The following is a 25,071-nucleotide window of genomic DNA, read 5'->3' as shown; positions in this document are numbered from 1 at the left end:
AGATTGTTTTTCTTAGTGTTTATTAATACCAGGTTATTTTCCAGTTAAGAAAATCAAATTTATTCTCATTCCCACCCAATTACTATGTTGTATTGTAACTAATATGTTACCTTCACACTTAAGTACTGGATTGAATTTTTATATGTATTTCCTGTTATACTAAAAGAAGTAAATTTAGTGAAAATGGTGAACTCTAAGTACCATTCTCTGTTACCATTACTAAGAAAACAAACCTTTCTTAAGATTTATTTGTAAATATAATTTATCTTTTTGACGATTGTAAGCAGAAAATGGGGTCTCATTTTAAACTAAAATTTTTACTTTAGTACATTTGTACCATTCGTATACTCATTATAATGTCATTCATATTTCTTATGTTAATTCCCTGTATATATTTTTAGCATTTTTTTCCTACTAGGGGGTTTCTTACCTTTTCCTATTGCATTAAGTGCTCTATGTTGGCTGGGCATGGTGGCTCACAACTATAATCCTGGCACTTTGGGAAGCCAGAGCAGGTGGATGACTTGAGCTCAGGAGTTTGAGACCATCCTGGGCTGCATGGTGAAACCCTGTCTCTACAAAAAATTACCTGGGTGTGGTGTCGTGCCCCTGTGGTCCCAGCTACTCAGGAGGCTGAGGCAGGAGAATCTCTTGAACCCAGGAGGTGGAGATTGCAGTGAGCCAGGATCACGCCACTGCACTCCAGCCTGGGCATGACAGAATGAGACTCTCTCAAAAAAAAAAAAAAAAAAACCCATGTTAACAATAAAATTTTTATTTTTTATGTTTCAAATCTAGTAAGTTCTTTTAAATAAATGATTTCCTATATGGTAACATGGAAAGTAGTAAATATGCCTACAAAATAATTCTATTCCTAGGATTTGGCTTCATTTCCTAATAGGTAATTTTTTTAAATAAGAAAAAGAGTTCTATGGCCAAGTGAGGTGGCGCATGCCTGGAATTCCAGCACTTTGGGAGGCCGAGGCAGGCGGATCACCTGAGGTGAGGAGTTCGAGACCAGCCTGGCAAACACGACGAAACCCCATCTCTACTAAAAATACAAAATTAGCCAGGCATGGTGGCAGGTACCTGCAATCCCAGATACTCTGGTGGCTGAGGCACGAGAATCGCTTATACCAGGAGGCAGAGATCACAGTGAGCCGAGATCATGCCACTGGGTGACAGAGCAAGACTCTGTCTCGGGGAGGGGGGGGAGTCCTACGACTTTTTAAAATATAACTATAAAGTTTCCAAACTTTTAAAATTTATTTATTTATTTTTAGAGACAGGGTCTGACTGTGTTGCCTGTGCTGGTCTCAAACTCTTAGGCTCAAGCGATCTTCCTGCCTTGACCTTCCAAAGTGGGATTTTTTGTTTTGTTTTGAAACAGAGTCTTATTCTATTGCCTGGGCTGAAGTGCGGTGGCATAAGCATGGTTCACCGCAGTCTTGACCTCGTGGACTCAGGTGATCCTCCCGCCTCAGCTTCCCAAGTAGCTGGAACTTCAGGCATGCACCACCATGCCTGGCTAATTTTTTCTGTAGACAAGGGGTGTTACTGTGTTGCCCGGACTGGTCTCGAACTCCTGGTCTCAAGTGATCCTTCTACCTTGGCTGTCCAAAGTGCTGGGATTATAAGCATGAGCCACTGTGCCCAGCCATATTTTTATTTTTAAGAGAGTTATGTGAATTGTTTTTGTCTTAGTTTAAATAATTCATGTAAAATATAACAATTTATCCCATTGTGAGTAAACGGTCTTTTTTTTTTTTTTTTTTGAGATGGGGGGGTCTCTGTCACCCAGGCTGGGGTGCAGTGTCACCATCTATAGTCCACTGCAGCCTCCAACTCCTGGGCTTAAGTGATCCTCCTGCCTGAGCCTCCAGAGTAGCTGGGACTACAGGCACACACTACCAGGCCTGACTAATTTTATCTACCTTTTTTGGGGGTAGAGATGGAGTCTCACTATGCTGCCCAGGCTGGTCTTGAACTTTGCTCATGCAGTCATCCCACCTTGGCCTCCCAAAGTGCTGAGACTGCAGGTATGTGGCACTCCACCTGGCCTTGTTTTTTTAATTTAGTAAAAAATACTTACACTTTAGGTTTTAAAAAGTTTAACACATTTAAGATTTAGAGTAGCTAAAAGTAATGTCCATTCATTTATCCTAAGTACCAAATAATACGTTAATTCCTTTGTTCCTGACCGGATCTTCCAAATTCTGCCTAGTTCTAAAATTTTAGGCTTAAGATTTTTATAAAGCCACAGGTTATAGTGACCTCGTATGCTCTTCCTTTCTGAGGATTCAGTATAATCTGTGAGTCTTTTGCCATCAAATTTTGACAGTTTTATGTAATCGCTTTCTTGTTCCTGTTGCCTAGTTGTCCTGGTTGTTAGGAACATGTTGACTTTTGAGATTAACACCTCTTATACAGAAATTAATTTCCTGAAAAGGCAGATTTATTGATTCAAAATCATTGATTTCTTTAGTTTTTGTTTCTTTTTATAACTGGCACATCGTAAATGCTTAGTGCTATATTTTTGTTTCTAAAAATCCAATCTTCTGTAACATTTCCCCATAATTTTGACTCTGAATTACAAAGCATTAAGATAGATTTTATTGTAGTTCCTGGCTATGTGATAATAGTGACTCATTGGTATCCTTTAATATGTCAATGAAGTATTAATTACAGACTTAAAAAGTTGAGTAGAAAGATGAGAGCATAACCTTTGGCACTTCAAATTACCCCCTATTTGAAGTCAGGTTGTGAGCCAATAAATGTTTATATGGCACTTTGTAGCCATAAGTGCTGTTGAAAGGTAAAATAATTGGAGTGGCTCAGAAAGCTCTGTTCCCTGAGGCCCTGAAAAAATCTCACTAAGATATGCTTGGCTTCAAAAGATGACTCAACTATGAATTATTAAAGTAATCTTTGCTTAAAAAAAAAAAAAGTTTTGCGGGTGTGGTGGCTTACGCCTGTAATCCCAGCACTTTGGGAGGCTGAGGGGGGTAGATCGATCACCTGAGGTCGAGAGTTTGAGACCAGCCTAACCAACATGGAGAGACCCCATCTCTACTAAAAATACAAAATTAGCTGGGTGTGGTAGCACATACCTGTAATCCCAGCTACTCAGGGGGCTGAGGTAGGAGAATCGCTTGAACCCAGTGGGGCAGAGGTTGCGGTGAGCCGAGATCACACCATTGCACTCCCACTCCAGCCTGGGCAACAAGTGAAACTCCGTCTCAAAAAAAGTTGACTATTAAACAACTGTAATTATCTGGACTAATAATCTGGTCCCTGGAGGACATGTGTAATCTAAGTTATATTGATAGTCTAGTGAACACCCAGTCACCAGCTGGCAGGTAAAAGAACCAGCTTAAAGCTGTTTGAAATAATTTTTTTAAATACCTATTAGATAAAAATAATTTTCTAAAAATGGTACTATGTTACTGCATAGAGGTCAATTATTTTTGTCTCTTAAATCATATAAACTATATAATCCATGTAAAGTGAACTGCTACTTATACATAAAGTAGAGCCTTCTTTTGGTATGAGATGAATGAAATATTTTTGCAAAAAGCTGTTTTTAAACTATAAAATGATGTTGAGATATTGTTCATCAATGCCGCATAGCAATAATTAGCACCCATCTCCTAGTTTAACAGGCACAAGAGCCAGGTGGGGAGGAAAGTACATGCTTGTCGAAGCTACTACCTTCCTCTTTTGTTGAAGTGGATAACCCAACAGTGTATTTTTATTATCACTTTAAGTACAGGTTTGGACATTGGTGTAATGTGGCTTTCTTACACTCCGTAAAGTACAACTCATTTTTGTAGTTTTCTAGTGTGTTATTTTAAAGCAGAACTTTGTTGAAAAAGAATAATTCTGAGAAACCTAATAGTTCTTCCAAAGATTTTAATAATATATTTGTGTATATATATATATGCCTAAGAATGATGACTTAGAAAGAAACAAGGCAAGTATTTTTTGTAATACATACATTTAATGCCAGCTCTTCTTCCTTTTAGACCTGAAACAGTGTTAAAAAATCAAGAAGTAGAATTCGGCAGAAATCGAGAGAGGCTTCAGTTTTTTAAGGTATAAATGATTCAGGGAAATTTTTGTATTGTAATATATAAACTAATGATAGGTACAATTTTTATATCTTTAGTTGTTTTTTGTTTGTTTGTTTGTTTGGTGGGGGGTGGGTGGGGAGACAGAATCTCGCTGTTACCCAGGCTGGAGTCCAGTGGCGTGATCTCAGCTTACTGCAGCCTCCACCTCCCAGGTTCGAGCAATTCTCCTGCCTCAGCCTCCCGAGTAGCTGGGATTAGAGGTGCACACCACCACGCCTGGCTAATTTTTGTATTTTTAGTAGAGTTTGGTTTTCACCATGTTGGCCAGGCTGGTCTTGAACCTCTGGCCTCAGGTAATCCGCCTGCCTCGGCCTCCCAAAGTGCTGGGACTACAGGCATGAGCCACTGTGCCTGGCCTATTTATTATTTTATTATTTATTTATTTATTTATTTTTATTTTTGGGGAAGAGTCCAGACAAGAGTGCAGTGGTGTGATCTTGGCTCACTGCAACCTCCGCCTCCTGGGTTCAAGCGATTCTCATGCCTCAGCCTCCTGAGTAGCTGGGATTACAGGTGTGCACCACTGCCTGGCTAATTTTTGTATTTTTAGTAGAGACGGGGTTTTGCCATGTTGGCCAAGCTGGTCTTGAGCTCTTGGCCTCAAGCAATCTGCCCACCTCAGCCTCCCAAAGTGCTGCGGTTACAGACATGAGCCACTCTGCCCAGCCACTTTAGTAGTTTCTAAAGGCATTGTAGTAGTAGAACGCTTTTGTGCCTCAAATGAAATCTTATTGGAAACCCCATTGTGTAAAGAAAGATGAAAACAGTGGCTCTAGTTTAGGGGAGAGAGCTTGGAGGGAGCCTTGTACACTGAGCCTTTCTTTCTTCCCATTCCTGAGAATCTTTGGAACACAGTTGAATACTGTCATTTGTCTGGACTTTTTTAACATTTTTGTTTGACCTAAAGGGTGTCTTAATAAAAAATGTATTTAGGTTCAGTATCTGTATCTTTGTTTTTAACTATGTGATAATGAACTTTGTATTTACCGTGTTGAACATTAGTTAAAATATTTTTAGTGTTAATATTACACCTTGATTGTGAACACAGATTCATATACTAACATTTGTATTTCTTAAATTTAAACAAAATATAGTGGAGTTCAAGAGTTTTTAAGAATGTGGCAGTAATCCCTCCTGGAACTGGAATGGCTCATCAAGTAAACTTAGAATATTTATCAAGAGTGGTTTTTGAAGAAAAGGACCTCCTCTTCCCAGACAGTGTAGTCGGCACGGATTCACATATAACGATGGTGAATGGTTTAGGGATTCTGGGGTGGGGTAAGTAAATGACTAAATATATTTCATTTCTTTTGGGGTTAAGAATGTCAAGAACATTGTAAAAGAACATAAATTACTGAGTTTTTATAGCCTCTTTGAGGCTCCGTGTTTTTCATCTGTAATAGCAGCAGCAACAACAAAATATTAATCGAGAGTTTGTGATCAGTGTTGTAAAAGAGGATTTATCAAAAGAAATTTACACAGTGCCTAGCACAGCACTACCATTTGTGAAGTAATTGAATGATGATGGTATGTCTACAAAGGTTGCTTCTTTGTCTAAGGTATTTTATGGCTTCTCCTGGTCTTCTTTATTAGTCCACATTTCTTGCCATTTTATACAAGGCCCTTCACAACCTCTGGTGTCCCTTTAGCCACTCACCAACACCCATCTTAGAGACTAGTCATTTCTTTACTTATATGGGCTGTCTCTTTTCTTTTTTTTTGTTTTGGAGACAGAATCTTGCTCTGTCACCCAGGTTGGAGTGCAGTGGCACAATCTTGGCTCACTGCAACCTCCACCTTCTGGGTTCAAGTGATTCTCATGCCTCAACCTTCCAAGTAGCTGGGACTACAGGCACATGCCACCACACCTAGCTAATTTTTGTATTTTTAGTAGAGATGGAGTTTTGCCGTGTTGGCCTGGCTGGTCTTGAACTCCTAGCCTTAAGTGATCCACCTACCTCGGCCTCCCAAAGTGCTGGAATTACAGGCGTGAGCCACTGAGCCCAGCTAACTGTGCTCTTTTATACCCCATGACTTTGCATAGGCTATTTCTTCTGGCAGAATGCATTCTGCCGACCATGACTTTGTTGAAATGTGTCTACTGTTAACTCATCCAAGACTGGCCTCAGTTATCTTCTGAAAGCCTTAACTCCCTTGCCGAGTTCAGTGTACCTCACTTTGTAAACTTACTCTTTCACAGCGTGTTATAATTGTTGAATTTTTTGTCCTTTTTCATTAGACTGAACTTGTTGAGGTTGGCAGAGACTGGATTTTGTTTTTATATGTATCTTGAATACAGTACAGTGCCTAGCATAATGAATACTTAAACTAGTATTTTAACTTGAATATACTTAAAACTAATACTTTGTCTTGAATATAAAGGTAAAATAATAGTTTTTTGACCATGCGCGTGGAGTCATTTCTTTTGGGAAGCCTTGGGTTCAGTGTCTACATTAATAGCAATATAGCAACTCTGTAAAGTACTGTGTAAGACAAGCTCCTGAAACACCTAGAGACTCAGATGTTACAGAGATAAATTATCTTTAAATATACGGTGCTAATATACCTGTCTTTATTACATTAGGGGTTGGAGGCATTGAAACAGAAGCAGTTATGCTTGGTCTGCCAGTTTCTCTTACTTTACCAGAGGTGGTTGGATGTGAGTTAACTGGGTCATCAAACCCTTTTGTTACATCCATAGATGTTGTTCTTGGTATTACAAAGGTAAGTTAAAGTTGTGGTAGCTCTACAACTTAGTGAACATTATTTTTATAAAAATGGAAGAGCCCTATGAGAGCAGGGATTTGGGTTCATTACTGCATCCTCAGGTCTCTGACATTAGCCATGTCATCATAGTTACAGTAATAACAACAAATGTAGCATTTACTTTGTACTAATAAATACAAAGAAATTTGTTGTGTTCACTTATGTTAGCTCGTTTATTCCTTGTAACAAGTCTGTGAGATGGGTGCTATTACTATTCTCATTGTAACTCTGAGAAAACTAAGGTACAGTGTAGGGTTTAGTGACTTACCAAAGGGTCGAAGGGCTGAGTAGTAAGGGGTAGAACAAAGATTCCAGGCAGTCAGATTCTTGAGTCCATTCTCTTAACCATTATGCCTTATTAGTGCCTTGTTGCCTTAATGAACACTTGCTGACTACATGATTTTTTTTTCATTTTTCTACGTGAATTTTTAAAAAATGTTTAGCAAAAGTTAATTGTATCTTCTTTAAATTATTTGCCCATTAGAAACTGTCGCTCTACTAAGTAATGCTTTCAAAAACATGGACTGTAGAAATGTGATATATCATTTTTCTGTTGCCGTTTTAACATTTCTCTGGATTATGTAAAAACCTTTTCTCTGAATTTCTAAAATACTGGCTGCAGAACTTCAATATGTATACTGAGCTTCTTAAGCGTATTAATACACAGACTCACGGATTTCCTAGTGAATAATAATTTGTAACTCTTCTTCCTAAATGTCTGGCTTTTACTAACTTTATTTTAATGATTAAGTCCTATTTTGTTAAACGATTGTACCTGGAAAATGTTCCACATGTAATTCCAATTTGGATCCCAATCTCAGCATTTTTGGTTAGATGATTGGCACAAAGGCTTTCAGGAGTATCAGTCTCAGCATTTTTGCTTAGATTATTGATATGAAGGCTTTCCGGATGCTCTAGCTTAAGGAAATGATAATGCCTCCCTCCCAGCATTTGGTCTTGATCCTTCTTCCCTAATTAGAAAAGAATTTGGCATCTTAGAGAAATTATTGATTCAATGTATGGTACCAAAAGATCAAGAAGTCAATTGGGAATTGCAGGATTATTTCTAAAGGAAAAGGAATATCCCATTATGTTTTTACAGAAATCAATTCTTTTCTTTAGACATCCTGAAAATTAATGCAACTTTTTAGCCTTCTCTGGCTGTTTTTTCCTGACAATATTACTATGTGTGTTTTGACATTTTAATTTATTGTTAAAAAATTAAACTATTAAGTATGTTTACATTTATTGAATATATTATTACTTCTTTTTGAGACCCTGTTCCATTTATGATCCTTACAGGAGTAATCCTGTGTTGTTTTTTTGATGAGAGCAGCTTTTGGTTTGTAATATCTAATCTGTATTTCTCTCATCCTAAAAAATATAACCATACATGAGGAAACATCTTTACACTTAGGGTTTGAGTTTCTGTATCTATAAAAAAGGGTTTGGATTAAGTGATCCCTGGCACTTATAAAATGTTAGGGCTTAATATTATTCATAGATCGAGGATAGTTTCATTCTTAGTCACCTCCTTAGTCACTCGTATACCAATCTGAGACCATTTTACAATTTAGAAAAGACGAATAACTGGTTGGGTTACTTGAGAGTATAATAACCAAGAAAAATAATTTTAGAAGGAATTAAGTTTGAAACCACATGTTAACAAATTCTACCAAAGTGGGATTTGCCTGTGATTAAAGATGCTGTAAACACTTTGGCCAGTAATTACAATTTGAAAAATTTTTATAGTCAGTATATAATTTTTTATTTAAATATACAGTTTCATCAGTCTATTAGTATTTCATTAAGTCTAAGATGCCATCAGTGGTTAACAAACACCACTGTTTTATGCACTGCTAAGAAAGAACAAGGGGCTATATGCAGTGGTTCACACCTGTAATCCCAGCAGTTTGGGATGCCAAGGCAGGAGCATCACTTGCGGCCAGGAGTTCAAGACTAGCCTGGTCAACACTGTAAGACCCTGTCTCTACAAAAAAAAAAAAATTTTTTTTAATTTGCTGGGTGGCCAGCGGCGGTGGCTCAAGCCTGTAATCTCAGCACTTTGGGAGGCCGAGACAGGCAGATCACGAGGTCAGGAGATCGAGACCATCCTGGCTAACACAGTGAAACCCCGTCTCTACTAAAAAATACAAAAAAACTAGCCGGGCAAGGTGGCGAGTGCCTGTGGTCCCAGCTACTCGGGAGGCTGAGGCAGGAAAATGGCGTGAACCCGGGAGTGAGCCGAGATCTGGCCACTGCACTCCAGTCTGGGCGGCAGAGTCAGACTCCGTCTCAAAAAAAAAAAAAAAAAAAATTAGCTGGGTGTGGTGGCACATGCCTGTAGTTCCCAGCTGCTCGGGAGGCTAAGATGGAAGGGTTGCTAGAGCTGGAGTGTTGGAAGCTGCAGTGAGCTGTGATCACACCACTGCACTCCAGCCTGGGCAACAGAGTGAGACCCTGTTTCTAAAAGAAAGAAAGAAAAGGGCTGCCAGCTAAACAGACACACTATTGAGTTGATGTGCCCTGATTTCAAAGACATGAAAATGCTAATTATAGCCACCTTGAGCTTTCAGGCCCCTTTCTACCCTGATTAACAGTGACATTGGACCAGTCTTCTCTTTACTCCTTATCTTAAAATACCCCCAAAACCAGAATGAGTTGATTCTTAAGGACAACGAAGGATCTCATTCCTTCACCATCACTAGTATTGATTAAAAATTATATTTTATAGTTTTCAAACAATCCTTGCTGATCTTGTCTTTGCAATTTTGTATGTGTTTCTCTGTATCCCTTTTATAGCACCTCAGGCAAGTAGGAGTGGCTGGAAAGTTTGTTGAGTTTTTTGGAAGTGGAGTTTCACAATTATCTATAGTTGATCGAACTACAATAGCAAACATGTGTCCGGAATATGGTGCTATCCTCAGCTTTTTCCCTGTTGACAATGTGACATTAAAACATTTAGAACATACAGGTAAGAAGATAAAAGATCATTAGAATAAGCATGTTACATTTCCAATGTGTTTGATAATATTTTATAAATGACTACCTTATACATGTTATTTAATATTCACAAAATTACATTATGTTGAAACAACAACTTCCAAGCAAACATCAGATGTCTTTAAAGAGTGTTGCCGGGCGCGGTGGCTCAAGCCTGTAATCCCAGCACTTTGGGAGGCCGAGACGGGCGGATCACGAGGTCAGGAGATCGAGACCATCCTGGCTAACACGGTGAAACCCTGTCTCTACTAAAAAATACAAAAAAAAACTAGCCGGGCGAGGTGGCGGGCGCCTGTAGTCCCGGCTACTCGGGAGGCTGAGGCAGGAGAATGGCGGGAACCCGGGAGGCGGAGCTTGCAGTGAGCTGAGATCCGGCCACAGCACTCCAGCCTGGGTGACAGAGCGAGACTCCGTCTCAAAAAAAAATAAAAATAAAAAAATAAAGAGTGTTGTGTCCTCAAACCCTAGTTCCCTGTGACTCATTGAAAACAATTTAAAGGAATTATTCAAACCATTGGTCCTGGCTTGACTGTTTCCCCAAAATAATGGATACCTCCACCTCTACTTAGGGGTCAGAGATTGCAGTTTAATGGAAGTCAGCCTTAAACATATTTACAGCAGTCCCCTTCTACAACCAAGAGTAGAGGAGCTATCAGACAAAGGGGTTTGGGAACCAGTTTTCTATCTAAAGAAGAAGAAGCACAAAATTTTGCAAAAAACAACATAGGACCACAGGTTCCAAATTTTTTGTCACCTGATTAGGAATTTTGGTCACTCTTCTATTGACTGTTTAGATTAAAGCAGAAAGTACCTATAAAACAAGATAATGTTGATATTTCATAAGGCTGCTCTTTAAAAAGTAAGATCTCTTTTTTAAATCTCTTTAATGAGGTAATCATTGCTGAGTTACTCATTTCTAAGCATAGATATATATTTGGAGGATATATTGTAGTATTCTTCAGTGTGTGGGCAGATTATTATGTTAGTTAATCAGACAGCAAAATTGATAAATGGTTATATAGAATCCTGGAGGGAATGATCCCCCCAAAGGCAAAACTTCTGCATTTGAGTTGGTAGAACATTCAAAGTAGAAATGGTTAGAAGTGCCTCATTCCTTGCTTATTAATCTTGAGTTAAGATTTTAGTGATCCTGTGTAACAAATTATCCTAAAATTTAGTGGGTTGCACAAGCAGTAATTATTAGCTCATGGTTTCAGTGGGTCGGTAATTGAGACAGGGCACAGTGGGGACAGTTCATCTCTGTTTCATGTTTCGAGCCTCAACTGCAAGATTTGAAAGGCAGGGCCTGGAATCCTGAAGGCTTGTTCTGCTTGCATGTCTGACAGCAAATTACGAGCTGTCAGCTGAGGACTTAGGTAAGGCTGTCAGGCAAAACACCCTCATGTGGTTTCTCTGTGTAGTCTGGGCTTTCTCACGTGGTAGATTCTCAAGGATTAGGAGAAAGAGAAATGTAAATGAATATGTAAATAGTATTTGTTTCTTGCTCATCACTGGAATTCAGTACTCTTACCCCCAAAGATTTCAAAATTCCTTACTGAGGCCAGGCTCAGTGGCTTACACCTATGATTCTGGCACTTTGGGAGGCTGAGGCAGGAGGATCACATGAGTCCAGGAGTTTGAGACTAGCTTGGGCGACATAGCAAGACCCTGATTTCTACAAGAAAATAAAAAATAAAAAATTAGCTAGGCGTGGCAGTACAGACTTGTAGTCCTAGCTACTTGGGAGACTAAGGAAGGAGAATCACTTGAACCCAGGAGTTCAAAGCTGCAGTGGGCTATGATGGCACCACTGTACTCCAGCCTGGATGACACAGTGAGACCCTGTTTCTAAAAATAATAAATTTATTGGTGGGATGTTATGGCTCATACCCATAATTCCAGCCCTTTGGGAGACCAAGGCAGGAGGATCTCTTGAGGCTGGGAGTTCGAGACCACCCTATTCAAGAAAAAAAAAACAAGACCCCCCCTCTCCCCACATCTGTACAAACATTTGTAAAAAAATAACCAGGCACGGTGGTATGCTACTTGGGAGGCTGACATGGGAGAATTGCTTGAGCTAGGGAGGTCAAGGTTGCAGTGAGTTGTGATTGCAGGACTGTGCTCCAGCCTGGGCAACAAAGTGAAACCCTGTCTGAAAAAAATAATAAGTAAAGAAATTTCTCACTGCATTTTGTTTGTTCATCTTGGTTTTAGGTTTTAGCAAAGCCAAACTCGAATCAATGGAAACATACCTTAAAGCTGTGAAATTGTTTCGAAATGACCAGAATTCTTCAGGAGAACCTGAATACTCCCAGGTATATGCAGAATAACCCACCTAGTAGTAAAGAGTGTAAATTGTGGTGTAATCCCAGTGCTTTGGAAGGCTGGGGTGGGTTGGTTGTTTGAATTCAAGAGTTTGAGACCAGCCTGGGCAATATGGTAAAACCCTTTCACTGCAAAAAAATACAAATATTAGCTGGGCATGGCTTGTGCCTGTAGTCCCAGGTACCTGGGAGGCTGAGGTGGGCGGATCGCTTGAGCCTGTGGGGCAGCAGTTGCAGTAAGCTGAGATCATGCCACTGCACTGCAGCCTAGGTGACAGAGTGAGACTTGTGTCAAAAAAGAAAAAAAAAAGGAAATTCTGGAGTACCTGACCACCTGGGTTTGAATCCCAGCTCTAAGACATGTTAGCTGTATAACCTTGGGCAATTTATTTAGCCTTTCTGCCTCAGTTTTCTCATCTCTTAGATACTATAATAATATCTGCCTCTAAGGATTCTTAGATATTAAAAACAAATTCATGGAATAGTTCAGACACATAGTAAATACTTAGTAAAGGGTAGCTAATCTTTTTGTTTTGCTTTTTGAGACCCAGTCTGGCTCTCTCACCAGACTAGAGTGTAGTGGCACAATCATGGTTCACTGTAGCCTCAACCTCTGGGCTCAAGCTCCCACCTTCCTGAGATTACAGGTGTGAGCCACCACCATGCTTAACCCCCTTTTTGTTTTAATATTACTATTTTTTTTAATGTTATTATTTTTTGGACCCTGGGCAGGGTCTCCTTTTACTGCCCAGGCTGTTCTCAAACTCCTAGCTTCAAGGGATTCTCTAGCCTTGGCCTCCCAGAGTGCTGGGATTACAGGCAGGAGCCGCTGGGCCTGGCTGAGGGGGTAGCTATCATTATTATTATTGTCATTATTATTATTATTATCATTATTATTATTTAAGTAATGTTATTGTAGCCCAGTACTTTTGTTTTACTCATTAATTTTACGTAGAGTTTTATTGTAGTGAATTTTGTAATATTTTGTGAAGTCTAGTTGTGGTTTTTGGGTTTTGGTTTTTTTTTTTTTTTTTTTTGTAGAGAGAGGGTTTTGCCATGTTGCCTAGGCTGGTCTTAAACTCCTGGCCTCAAGCAATCCCTCCTGCCTTGGCCTCTCAAATTGCTGGGGTTAACAGGTGTGAACCACCAAGCCCAGCCTATGAAGTCTAATTTTTTAGTATTTAAAATAGTAATAGTGACTCTTAATTCTTTGCTCTAATTTATTTCTACTTTATGATAAGAGTAATATCTCCCTTCAGAATAATCAGTTTTGATGTTATCTGCATCTGGTTTACTTCTGTATTTTGCAAAATTCCTTTATTAAAGATACACACTACTATGCAGTCTTACGTATTAGTTTTAAAGATATTTTACAATCTAAGTAAATACTTACCTGAAATTAGCCAGGAGTAGTGGCATATTCCCATGGTTCCAGATCCTCAGGAGGCTGAGTAGGGATGATGACTTGAGCCCAGGAGGTCAAGGCTGCAGTGAGCTGTGGTGAGCCACTGCACTCTAACCTGGGTGACAGAGCGAGAACCTGTCTAAAAAAAACAAAAACAAAAAAAATGCCGGGCGCGGTGGCTCAAGCCTGTAATCCCAGCACTTTGGGAGGCCGAGACGGGCGGATCACGAGGTCAGGAGATCAGGACCATCCTGGCTAACACGGTGAAACCCTGTCTCTACTAAAAAATACAAAAAAACTAGCCGGGCGAGGTGGCGGGTGCCTGTAGTCCCAGCTACTCGGGAGGCTGAGGCAGGAGAATGGCGTGAACCTGGGAGGTGGAGCTTGCAGTGAGCTGAGATCTGGCCACTGCACTCCAGCCTGGGTGACAGAGCAAGACTCTGTCTCCAAAAAAAAAAAAAAAAAAAAGATTATCTGTTGGAAATGTATATCAAAATAGGCAGAATTCATTTCCAGGAAAGACTTAATTTTAATAAAATTCATTTTCTAGGAGTGTGTCAAGGGTTTCTAACAACATGGCTTTACAGTTTTAGTTAACTGTTCGTTAAACTCCATGAGGACAGGAAATTTGGTTTGGTATTGTATCCCCAGCTCCTAGAACAATGCTGGCACATAATAGATATTCAGTAAACATGTTAGGTGAATAAATGAATACATATAGGACCCATAGAAATTGAATTTGTGTGCTACTTTGGGCAAATCTTTTTACTTCTGATCATTTTCCATCATTTTCACCTCTATTTATTAGATCTAGTGCTTTTTCCATGTATTTTCCTTCTTCACAGTTTTTAAACTACAGAAGTGGAAAGAATAAGAAAAAGGGAAAACTTTGGTGGTAGAATAAAATGAAATAAATATGCCTGTTACAAACCCTTGGCTAGGTGCGGTGGGCTCACGCCTATAATCCCCACACTTTGGGAGGCTGAGGCAGGCAGATCACCTGATGTCAGGAGTTCAAGACCAGCGTTGCCAACATGGTGAAACCCCATCTCTACTAAAATTACAAAAAAAGAAAAAAAAAAATTAGCCAGTTGTGGTGGCGGGGGCCTGTAATCTCAGCTACTCAGGAGGCTGAGGCACAAGAATTGCTTGAACCCAAGAGGCGAAGGTTGCGGTGAGCCGAGATGACACAACTGCATTTCAGCCTAGGCAACAGAGTGAGACTGTCTTTAAAAAAAAAAAGAAAAAAAATGGCCGGGTGTGGTGGCTCACGCCTATAATCCCAGCACTTTGGGAGGCCGAGACGGGCAGATCATGAGGTCAGGAGGTCCAGACCATCCTGGCTAACACGGTGAAACCCTGTTTCTACTAAAAATACAGAAAATTAGCTGGGCGTGGTGGCATGTGCCTATAGTCCCAGCTACTCGGGAGGCTGAGGCAGGAGAATCGCTTCAACCTGGGAGACAGAGGTTGCAGTGAGCTGAGATCACACCACTGCACTCCAGCCTGGGCAACACAGCGAGACTCTATCTCAAAAAAAAAAAAAATTCTCACCAGGCCAGGTGTGGTGGCTCATGCCTGTAATTACAACCCTTTGGGAGGCCAAGGCAAGAGGATTACTTAAGGCCAGAAGTTCAAGACCAGCATCATAAGCAAGGCCCTGTCCCTACAGAAAAGGGATGGATGGCTTGAGCCCATGAGTTTGAAGCTGCAGTGAGCTATGATCGAGTCACTGCACCTAGCCTTGAGTGATAGCAAGACCCACCCATGCTGGAGTGCAGTGGCGTGATCTCAGCTCACTGCAACCTCCAGTTCCCAGGTTCAAGCAATTCTCCTGCCTCAGCCTCCCAAGTAGCTGGGATTACAGGCACGCACCACCATGCCCGGCTATTTTTTGTATTTTTGGTAGAGACGGGGTTTCACCATGTTGGCTAGGCTGATCTCAAACTCTTGACCTCAAGTGATCCACCTGCCTCAGCCTGCCAAATTTCTGGGATACAGGCGTGAGCCACTGTGCCCGGCCCAAGACCCTGTCTCTTAAGAAAAAACAAAAACAAACTTGACTATATAAAGAAATTAAAATCATTAGGATGTTGATTTCAAGAGAAACTTCTTAAATGGATATTTATGGGCAAAGACTAGGATCACCTGAATCCACTAAATGAAAGTATAAGTAAGCCAGGTGTGGATACTCACGCGTGTAATCCCAGCATTTTTGGAGGCTGAGGCGGGAGGATTGCTTGAGCTCAGGACCAGCCTGGGTGACACAGTGGGACCTCATGTCTACTAAAATTCAGTTAGCCAGGCATGGTGGCGCATGCCTGTAGTCCCAGCTGCTTGTGGGGCTAAGGCGGGAGGATCACTTGAGCCCAGGAGGTTGAGGCTTCATTTAGTCCTGACTGTGCCACTGTGCTCCAGCCTGGACAACAGAATGAGACCTTTTCTCAATAAAAATAATAATAATAAATAAATAAATAAAGTGTAAGTAGTTGGATCAGTCAGAATAAACAGGGATATAAAATAATGTTGAAAGCCATGATGAAAAGTTTCGAGTTGATTATATTCACATAAATGCATGAAGGAAATAATAGAAATACCAGAAGAAATAAATAAAAATCTAGTTGGGAAGTGAGATTTTTAACAAAAAATACGATTTCTTAACCAAGGAATAAAAGCTTGGGTTGCTGGCCAGTGAAACCCTCTGGAACAGGAAAAAGAACCCTTTCTCTGCTGTGTCCCTTCAGCACCCTCTAGTGACCAGTTGTCACATCATGTGTGCTGACAAAGGAGAAATGTTTACTAACGGTTTACCTCTGTGATCACAGAGCTGGCAAAGGAGGTGAATTTGGAGCTCAGAGGCAATAAGTTGAGAGCTGATACAGGCATCTATTTTATCATTGGACATCAGTTAAGACAGTGTTTATCTTTATGAGAAAAAACACTTGGGAAACCAGATTTTGTATATGCAGTACAGTTGGTGTTGTGGTAGTTTAATTGCATACTGATCTACTAGTCTTGCTTTTAGCAAATTTTCATGTTTCATACATTTAAATGTGCTTGTTTTAAAATCTTTATTTCTTGGGATTGAGGGTGTATTATACTATTAAAACAAATTGCATTAAAATAAATACGAATATACTTATTCTGCTTTAGAAAGTAATGCTTGAATTGGAATCCATTGTAAGAAATTCTGATTCCTTGTTCTTTATCTTTCTCATTTCCTAGGTGATCCAGATTAATCTGAATTCAATAGTTCCATCTGTTAGTGGTCCAAAAAGACCTCAAGATAGAGTTGCTGTGACAGATATGAAAAGCGATTTCCAGGCTTGCTTAAATGAAAAGGTAGGTTATTGTTATCTGTGTTTTTCAACCCGCTTTGTGCTAAGTAGTAAAGAACCAACAAGGTGACCCATAAACTCAGTTCACTGCTATGTTTTATATATTATGGCACACACCAGCAGCCCCCTTATTTTCCTTCTGTCTGATGTGCCAGTCAGTCATTTGGTACAGTTCTATTGTGAGGATCAGAGATTGATTGTGTCTATTTCAATTAAAATTATATACAATTTAAAGTTGAGTTTGTTAGTCACAGTAGTCTCATTTTTAAATGCTGAATAACTACATATGGGTCTTGTATTGATGAACAGCATAGATAATTGAATACATCATTACAGAAACTTTCTTCTTTTTTGAGACAGAGTCTCACTTTGTTGCCCAAGCTGCAGTGGCACAATCTCGGCTCACTGCAACCTCTCCCTCCCAGGCTCAAGTGATTCTCCTGCCTCAGCCCCCAAAGTAGTTGGGATTAACAGGCGTCTACCATTATTGCTGGCTAATTTTTGTATTTTTAGTAGAGACAGGGTTTCACCATGTTGGCCAGACTGGTCTTCACCTCCTGACCTCAAGTGATCTGCCCACCTCAGCCTCCCAAAGTGCTGGGATTATAGCCATGAGCCACCACACCTGCCCTACTCTCATAAAATTTGGTAAATGTGACTGAATAGCAGGTGGTCTCTGGCTTTTTGGGGTTTGTATTTTCTGTCTCAGAATCACAGTTTTAGTCTTGTCACTTTCTCTATTCTGAGATCTCTAGTACTTGACTTTCCTTTCAGAGCCTTTCTTTTTATGATTTCTTGACTTTTTGTTCAGAAAATGTTAAACTTGTACAAAAACAAAATAGTCCACTGAATTGCCATGTACCTGTTAATTAGCTTCAATAATTAGCAACTCATAGCCAATCTTGTTTCGGCTATACCGCACTGACACGTACAGGATCCCTTTGGAGGAAATCTTTGGGGTCATTTTAGCAGAAAAAAATATGTGCCATCTCTTGAGAATTACTGTAAACAGGGATGATTAAGAACAACAAAGCCAAATAAGATCTGGATTCTGAGTGGTAGGCTGGACTTCCTTAGTAGATAAAAATTTTGCTTGTGAACATACCAGACTCTTATTGTGCCTATGCAGATTTATGCGTCAGCTGAATTAAACAACTACTGAATGTTATGGGCCTTCAGCATCACTCACAAATATGATTTTTAATGTTAAATCATCAGATGTCCAGTCTGCTATGTCTTCTGCCGGTATTTTATTCTGTACATACTCAGAATATTTAGTTTATATTTTTGTGGAAATTTGTATAGGTTGGATTTAAAGGCTTCCAAATTGCCGCTGAAAAACAAAGGGATATTGTCTCCATTCATTATGAAGGAAGTGAATATAAGCTGTCTCATGGATCAGTGGTCATTGCTGCAGTTATCAGTTGTACCAATAATTGCAATCCATCTGTCATGCTTGCCGCAGGTGGGTTGTAGTTTATGGCCATACTTTTTTTTTTCTTTAATTATTGTTAGCTTTTCTGTTATTGTAACTTTCTGTTTCTTAGATGATGCAAGAGTGTCTACATTTGATATTGAGAGACTTTCTATTATTTTAGTTAGGTCTTAAGGAGCCTGAGTTTGATTTATGTTATTTTGTTTTTATTACACTGAAGGTAAATTTACTGTTTACTATAACTTACCTATCAATTAATTTTAGGTTGTATCTGCTTCTCTTGTTAATTTAGAACTATAGTTATTTAGCAGGTATTTCTTGATTATCTGGAAGTTAACCATAACAGTGTGGGAGATTTCATTAAAAGTAGTAAAAGATCATTGTCTTGGCAAGGATTGTAAATGAAATCAATTTGTATGCCCATTGGAACATTTCCTTCGATGTATAAGACCATGTATAATGTGTTACATTCCCCTTAGCTTATTGTAATTATGACTTTAAAATGGTTCGCTTTAGAAAAAAGAAAAGAAGAAAGAAAAAAAAGATGGTTTTGTTAATGTGTACTTATATATGTGCATCTTTTGTTTCCAGTTGTGTGAATGATGTCAGCCTGTATCTTAATAATTTTCAACATAAAGGCTAGTATATTTACTGTAATTTTAAATTTGTTGTAAATGAAGCAAATCAGTAGAATAAAGTGGAAAAAATAATGACAATGAGTTTATGAATTCATACTTTAATCTGAATTGGAGATGAATCTGTTAAATAAATTACTTCTCACTTTTTACTTTAATATGAGTGAGAGAGGGAAAGAAACATTGGCATAATAAATCATTGTTTGTTGGCTGTGCAGGTCTTTTGGCTAAAAAGGCTGTTGAAGCTGGTCTGCATGTTAAACCTTATATAAGAACAAGTTTATCGCCAGGCAGTGGGATGGTTACACATTACCTCAGTTCAAGTGGAGTATTACCGTATCTCAGTAAGCTTGGGTAAGTGACAACTATCGCTGTTCATATTGATATTGGTGTTCAGTAGGTACTGAAGCTGCTTGTTTGTGCCTTTCATATACAAAGAGAAGATAGAGAGCCAGGCGCGGTGGCTGACGCCTGTAATCCCAGCACTTTGGGAGGCCGAGGCAGGCGGATCACAGGGTCAGGAGATCGAGACCACGGTGAAACCCCATTTCTACTAAAAATACAAAAAAAAATTAGCCGGGCACGGTGGCTGGCGCCTGTTGTCCCAGCTACTTGGGAGGCTGAGGCAGGAGAATGGCGTGAACCCGGGAGGCGGAGCTTGTAGTAAGCCAAGATCTTGCCACTGCACTCCAGACTGGGCGACAGAGCAAGACTCCATCTCAAAAAAAAAAAAAAAAAGATAGAGGCCGGGCGCAGTGGCTCACGCCTGTAATCCCAGCACTTTGGGAGGCCAAGGCAGGTGGATCACGAGGTCAGGAGATCGAGACCATCCTGGCTAACACAGTGAAACCCTGTCTCTACTAAAAATACAAAAAATTAGCCGGGCAAGGTGGCGTGTGCCTGTAGTCCCAGCTACTCAGGAGGCTGAGGCAGGAGAATGGTGTGAACCCGGGAGGCAGAGCTTACAGTGAGCCGAGATTGCGCCACTGCACTCCAGCCTGGGGGACAGAGCGAGACACTCTCTCAAAAAACAACAACAACAAAAAGAAAAGAGGATAGAAAAAATATGCTTTAGTTTTACTTGCTACCTTGCCATTACCATACAATTTTTGATGCCTTATCACTCAGGAAACACTTATTGGGCATATCAAATGAGCAAAGCACCAGCTCAGATACACAGAAGTAGGAGATGTGGTCTTAGCTTCAAGATACTTAGTTGGAAAGACAAGACAAACAAGTATAACCAAATAACAGTTACAGTATAAGAAAAGATACCAAGTATGCACAGTGTCTGTGAGTTGTGTAGGTCAGTTCAAAAAAGAAAGAAATCTTACAGTTTGCATTTATTAACTGAAAATTGTCATAATTTTAGTTTTATGAGGTTATTGGGTCTATAATACATAAGTTTAAGTTGTCCCTGAACTTTGGAGAAAGTAACTTATGATTTTTGGGCTGGGCGCGGTTGCTCACGCCTGTAATCCCAGCACTTTGGGAGGCCGAGGCAGGTGAATCACGAGGCCAGGAGTTTGAGACCAGCCTGGCCAATATGGTAAAGCTCCGTCTCTACTAAAAATACCAAAATTAGCCAGGCATGGTGATGCACACCTCTAGTCCCAGCTACTCAGGAGGCTGAGGCAGAAAAATTGCTTTAACCCGGGAAGCAGAGGTTGCAGTGAGCCGAGATCATGCCACTGTACTCCAGTCTGGGCAAGAGAGCGAGACTCCATCTCAAAAAAAAAAAAAAATTACATACGTTTTTTATGTAATCCAAAACAATTGATGCTAGTTGTGCAGGAATTGTTTGGTTTTGAGACAGTGTCTTGCTCTGTTCCCCACACTGGAGTGCAGTGGTGCAGTCACAGCTCATTGCAGCCTCGACCTCCTAGGCTCAAGCAGTCTTCCTACCTCACCCTCCTGAGTAGCTGGGACCACAGGTGTACACCACCACACCCAGCTAATTTTTATATTTTTAGTAGAGACAGAGTTTCGCCATGTTGGCCAGGCTTGTCTCAACCTCGTTGCCTCAAGTGATCCGCTCATCTCAGACCGGATTACAGGCCTGAGCCACCACATCCAGCCTAGCTGTATTTTCAGTGTCTGTTTTGGAACATATGAGTCATCAGTTCCTTTGCAAAATGGATAAATTTTAGATTTTTTTGCTTTTAGAATAGCATCTGAAAGTAATTTAGAGGACTGTGCCTGTAATCTTTTAGTTGTATCATCTTGGATTTATTGTCAGGGACTCTTCTTGGGTTTAACTGGTTGATAATTAAGAGGTTACTCCTATCAGAGTGCCCAGTTACAGTGCCTCTTTTGGGACCTTTGGTCAGGTTATTATAGCCAGGTCCTCTTTACATTTTAAACCCTTGGATGGAAGTACAGAATCAATTATTTTAAAAGGTCATGTTATATTCCTAGCAAGTAGTATTTGGGGGAATTCTCTTGTGCATTGATAAGTGCTGTTAAGGCTCTTCAAAGATTTGCATTCAGCTTTGAGACCCGCCTGAGCATTTTTATTTTTTATTTTACAAAAAAAGTAGCTGGGCCTGGTGGCGAGCGCCTGTGGCCCCAGCTACTCAGGAGGCTGAGGAGCAGAATTGCTTGAGCCCAGGAGGTTAAGGCTGCAGTGAGTTTGTTCAAATAGCATGCCTGAGAGTTAGACTTGATTGCTCAGAATGTTGTGAAGTGAATATATTGATGAAGGTTAATCCATGTGTCATGAATAGTCTTTTAAGTAATCTTATTACAGGGGTAGAAATACAAGATAAGACTTGTCTTTTCTCTATAAATATTGTGATGTGCTATTCAGTCACATTTATTTTTTGAAATGCAGATTTGAAATCGTTGGTTATGGATGTTCAACTTGTGTGGGAAATACAGCCCCCTTATCAGAAGCAGTTTTAAATGCGGTAAAACAGGTAAAATGTGTGGATCGGCAAGCCATCTAAATGGTTTTCTTAACTATGTTTTGTTACTAAATTATAGAAAATATATATTGATGTGTTTATATTTCTGTAAACTCTGCACCTCTTGGCAGTTGCAACCTGTGAATGTTTAAATGATTGAAAGACTCATTTGTAGATCCTTGAAATAATTCCTTCATAATATAAGGAATTGATTTAGTTTATTCGCAAGATGGATAGTTCTGTATTTAAAAGTTAGTAATATGTTTTTTGGTTAATCTCGCCCTCAGACTTTAAGATTGCTTATATATGATTATCCAAATTTGTACCATCTCTAGAATTGAATATGTATGTTTGTGTGTTTGTGTTTTGTTTTCCAGGGTGATTTGGTTACCTGTGGAATTTTATCTGGAAACAAAAATTTTGAAGGTCGTCTTTGTGATTGTGTTCGTGCCAATTATCTTGCCTCTCCACCGTTAGTGGTAGCTTATGCCATAGCAGGCACAGTGAATATAGATTTCCAGACAGAACCTTTAGGTATCTTTTCCTTTATGTATATGTATACCTACACATATGTTTCCCCATAGAAGTCATTATATTTTTGAAATGTTTCTTAGACCATCTATTCTTTGAATTATTTCAGGAAAACTTATGATAATGTATAGTTATTATGTGTTTATGTGAAGAAAATAAAATGTGCAGGTAATTAGTTCTTCCAGCCGCTTAAGCCTGAAGCACCCAGTTGAATCATTTACTTGATGTCCATAATATGTCTTTGAAAAGGTATGAACATTTTCAGAGAGTTATTTTTTTACTGAGTGTCATGTTCAAAAATTTTAACCAGGTACTGACTCCACCGGCAAGAACATTTACCTGCATGATATTTGGCCTAGTCGAGAAGAAGTTCATCGAGTAGAGGAAGAACATGTTATACTATCCATGTTTAAAGCATTAAAAGATAAAATAGAAGTAAGAGTCTTATGTGTTTCTTAAATAGTTTAATCAATTTGCAGTGTTCTTTTATTTCATATATCTTGTTTTCTGACTAGAATAAAAATTAAAATTACGTTATTTTGAACGCGGTTTTCAATGTGTAATAGTTTGTATCTGGAATCTATAATTAAAAAGCAAATGGCGGCTGGACACAGTGGCTCACGTCTGTAATCCCAGCACTTTGGGAGGCCAAGGCAGGTGGATCACCTGAGGTCAGGAGCTCAAGACCAGCCTGACCAACATGGAGAAACCCCATCTCCACTAAAAATACAAAAAAATTAGCCGGGTGTGGTGGCACATGCCTGTAATCCCAGCTATTCAGGAGGCTGAGGCAGGAGAATCGCTTGAACCCGGGAGGCAGAGGTTGCGGTGATCCGAAATCGTGCCATTGCACTACAACCTGGGCAACAAGAGCAAAGCTCCATCTCAAAAAAAAAAAGGAAAGAAAATGTCTTAGAGTATCAGAATTGATTAGTGTTGATTGGATGATCCGTGCAGCAAACCATTGTGGCACACATTTACCTGTGTAACAAACCTGCATATCCTGCATATGTACCCCAGAAGTTAAAATAAAAGTTGAGGAGGAAAAGAAAGAATTGATTAGGTGTTCAGAATACATCAGTGAACAAAACCCAGAATTCTCCTGGGGAGAGGCAAATAAGCTGTAAAGAGAATAATTATATAAATTATGCAATTTTTAAAAATTATTATTTATTTTTTGGTGTTTCTTGGGAGATGGCGCCCCACTCTGTCACCCAGGCTGGAGTGCAGTGGCCTGAACCAGCTCACTGCAGCCTTAACCTCCTGGACTCAAACAATCCTGCTCCTCAGCCTCCCGAGTAACTGGGGCCACAGGCGCTCAGGCCCAGCTAATTTTTTTATTTTTTGTAAAATAAAAAATAAAGATGCTCAGGCTGGTCTCAAACTCCTGGACTGAAGTGATCCACCCACCTCAGCCTCCCAAAGTGTTGGGATTACAGGTGTGAGCCACTGTGCCTGGCCTAAGAAATGGTGAGATTTTTGGATGTAGTTTGAAGGCTTTGATGTGGAACAAATATATCGAAAAAGCAGAGGGTTTTTCTCCATTATAACATTCTTAGACATTAACAGCATACCTCATACATGCTTAATCTCTCTGTGGCAACATGTAGAAATCTTTCTAAATTCTTTAACTTTTTTTGGACTCTGTAGTCTTTATGTTCAGTTTATATTGAAACTTTCCCCTTACAGTGTACCTGGAGATCTGGTATGCTAGAATTTGAGGAGCAAATTTTTAATCATTCTGTCCAAAAACCTCATGATTTTTTACAATGCACTGTTTTGGCTGGGCATGGTGGCTAACGCCTATAATCCCAACACTCTGGGAGGCCAAGGCACACGTATCACTTGAGCTCAGGAGTTTAAGACCAGCCTGGGCAAAAACAAAAATTTTAAATTAAAAAAAAGAAGAATACACTGTCTTAATTTTCTTTCCAAATGGATAAGGCCTATTTTTGTTGTTTTTGTTCTGACCTAAGTACTATTTTATTCCGTTGATCATTCATGTGCCTCTTCTTCTGAGCCCTTTTAACTGTATTCACAGATGGGGAATAAACGGTGGAATTCCTTAGAAGCACCAGATTCAGTTTTGTTTCCATGGGACTTAAAGTCTACTTATATCAGATGCCCTTCATTTTTTGATAAACTCGTAAGTACTGTTTGACTATTTGATCTTTTAAAGATTGTTATAAACTAAGAAGTCTTGTAAGTAGTTAAATGCCTTGAACTTTTACCTTCTAGACCAAAGAGCCAGTTGCACTCCAGGCTATTGAAAATGCCCATGTCTTATTATATTTGGGAGACTCTGTCACAACAGATCATATATCACCTGCAGGAAGTATCGCTAGGAATAGTGCTGCCGCTAAGTATTTGACAAACAGAGGGTATGTGTACATGGCTTTAGAGTGTTTTTGTTTTTTCTTGTTTCTTATTGATTCAGAGGCTTCTATTGGTCATATTCCTTTTTTTCCAGTAAATACATGCTATCGTAGATATCTGACTGCCAATGTGTTTGTCTTAAGCAAGAATGGAGAATGGAGGGGGGCGGTACCTTCTGTACTTGTCTTTGCTTGTGACTTTAGACAATGAAATTGCAAT

General features: G+C 39.6%; 1 protein-coding gene across 2 annotated transcripts in view; it reads left to right on the top strand.

Annotated features, from left to right (window-relative positions):
• Window positions 1-25,071, top strand: part of LOC105493139 (iron responsive element binding protein 2) — a 63,744-nt gene that overhangs the window by 27,899 nt on the left and 10,774 nt on the right. For both annotated transcript variants that reach the window (XM_071100846.1, XM_071100845.1), the window contains exons 6-18: window positions 4,026-4,095; window positions 5,228-5,411; window positions 6,718-6,857; window positions 9,702-9,873; window positions 12,117-12,217; window positions 16,857-16,973; window positions 18,275-18,434; window positions 19,258-19,393; window positions 21,873-21,957; window positions 22,323-22,479; window positions 22,787-22,911; window positions 24,518-24,622; window positions 24,715-24,857. In XM_071100846.1, coding sequence (XP_070956947.1) covers window positions 4,026-4,095; window positions 5,228-5,411; window positions 6,718-6,857; window positions 9,702-9,873; window positions 12,117-12,217; window positions 16,857-16,973; window positions 18,275-18,434; window positions 19,258-19,393; window positions 21,873-21,957; window positions 22,323-22,479; window positions 22,787-22,911; window positions 24,518-24,622; window positions 24,715-24,857 — 1,695 coding nt within the window. The remainder of the gene's footprint in view (window positions 1-4,025; window positions 4,096-5,227; window positions 5,412-6,717; window positions 6,858-9,701; window positions 9,874-12,116; window positions 12,218-16,856; window positions 16,974-18,274; window positions 18,435-19,257; window positions 19,394-21,872; window positions 21,958-22,322; window positions 22,480-22,786; window positions 22,912-24,517; window positions 24,623-24,714; window positions 24,858-25,071) is intronic.

The sequence above is a fragment of the Macaca nemestrina genome, chromosome 7 (genome assembly GCF_043159975.1).
Source record: "Macaca nemestrina isolate mMacNem1 chromosome 7, mMacNem.hap1, whole genome shotgun sequence".
In the NCBI taxonomy this organism is placed as follows: Eukaryota; Metazoa; Chordata; class Mammalia; order Primates; family Cercopithecidae; genus Macaca; species Macaca nemestrina.
Note: the sequence above shows the minus strand (reverse complement) of the source record. Positions and strands in the feature narration are given on the sequence as shown.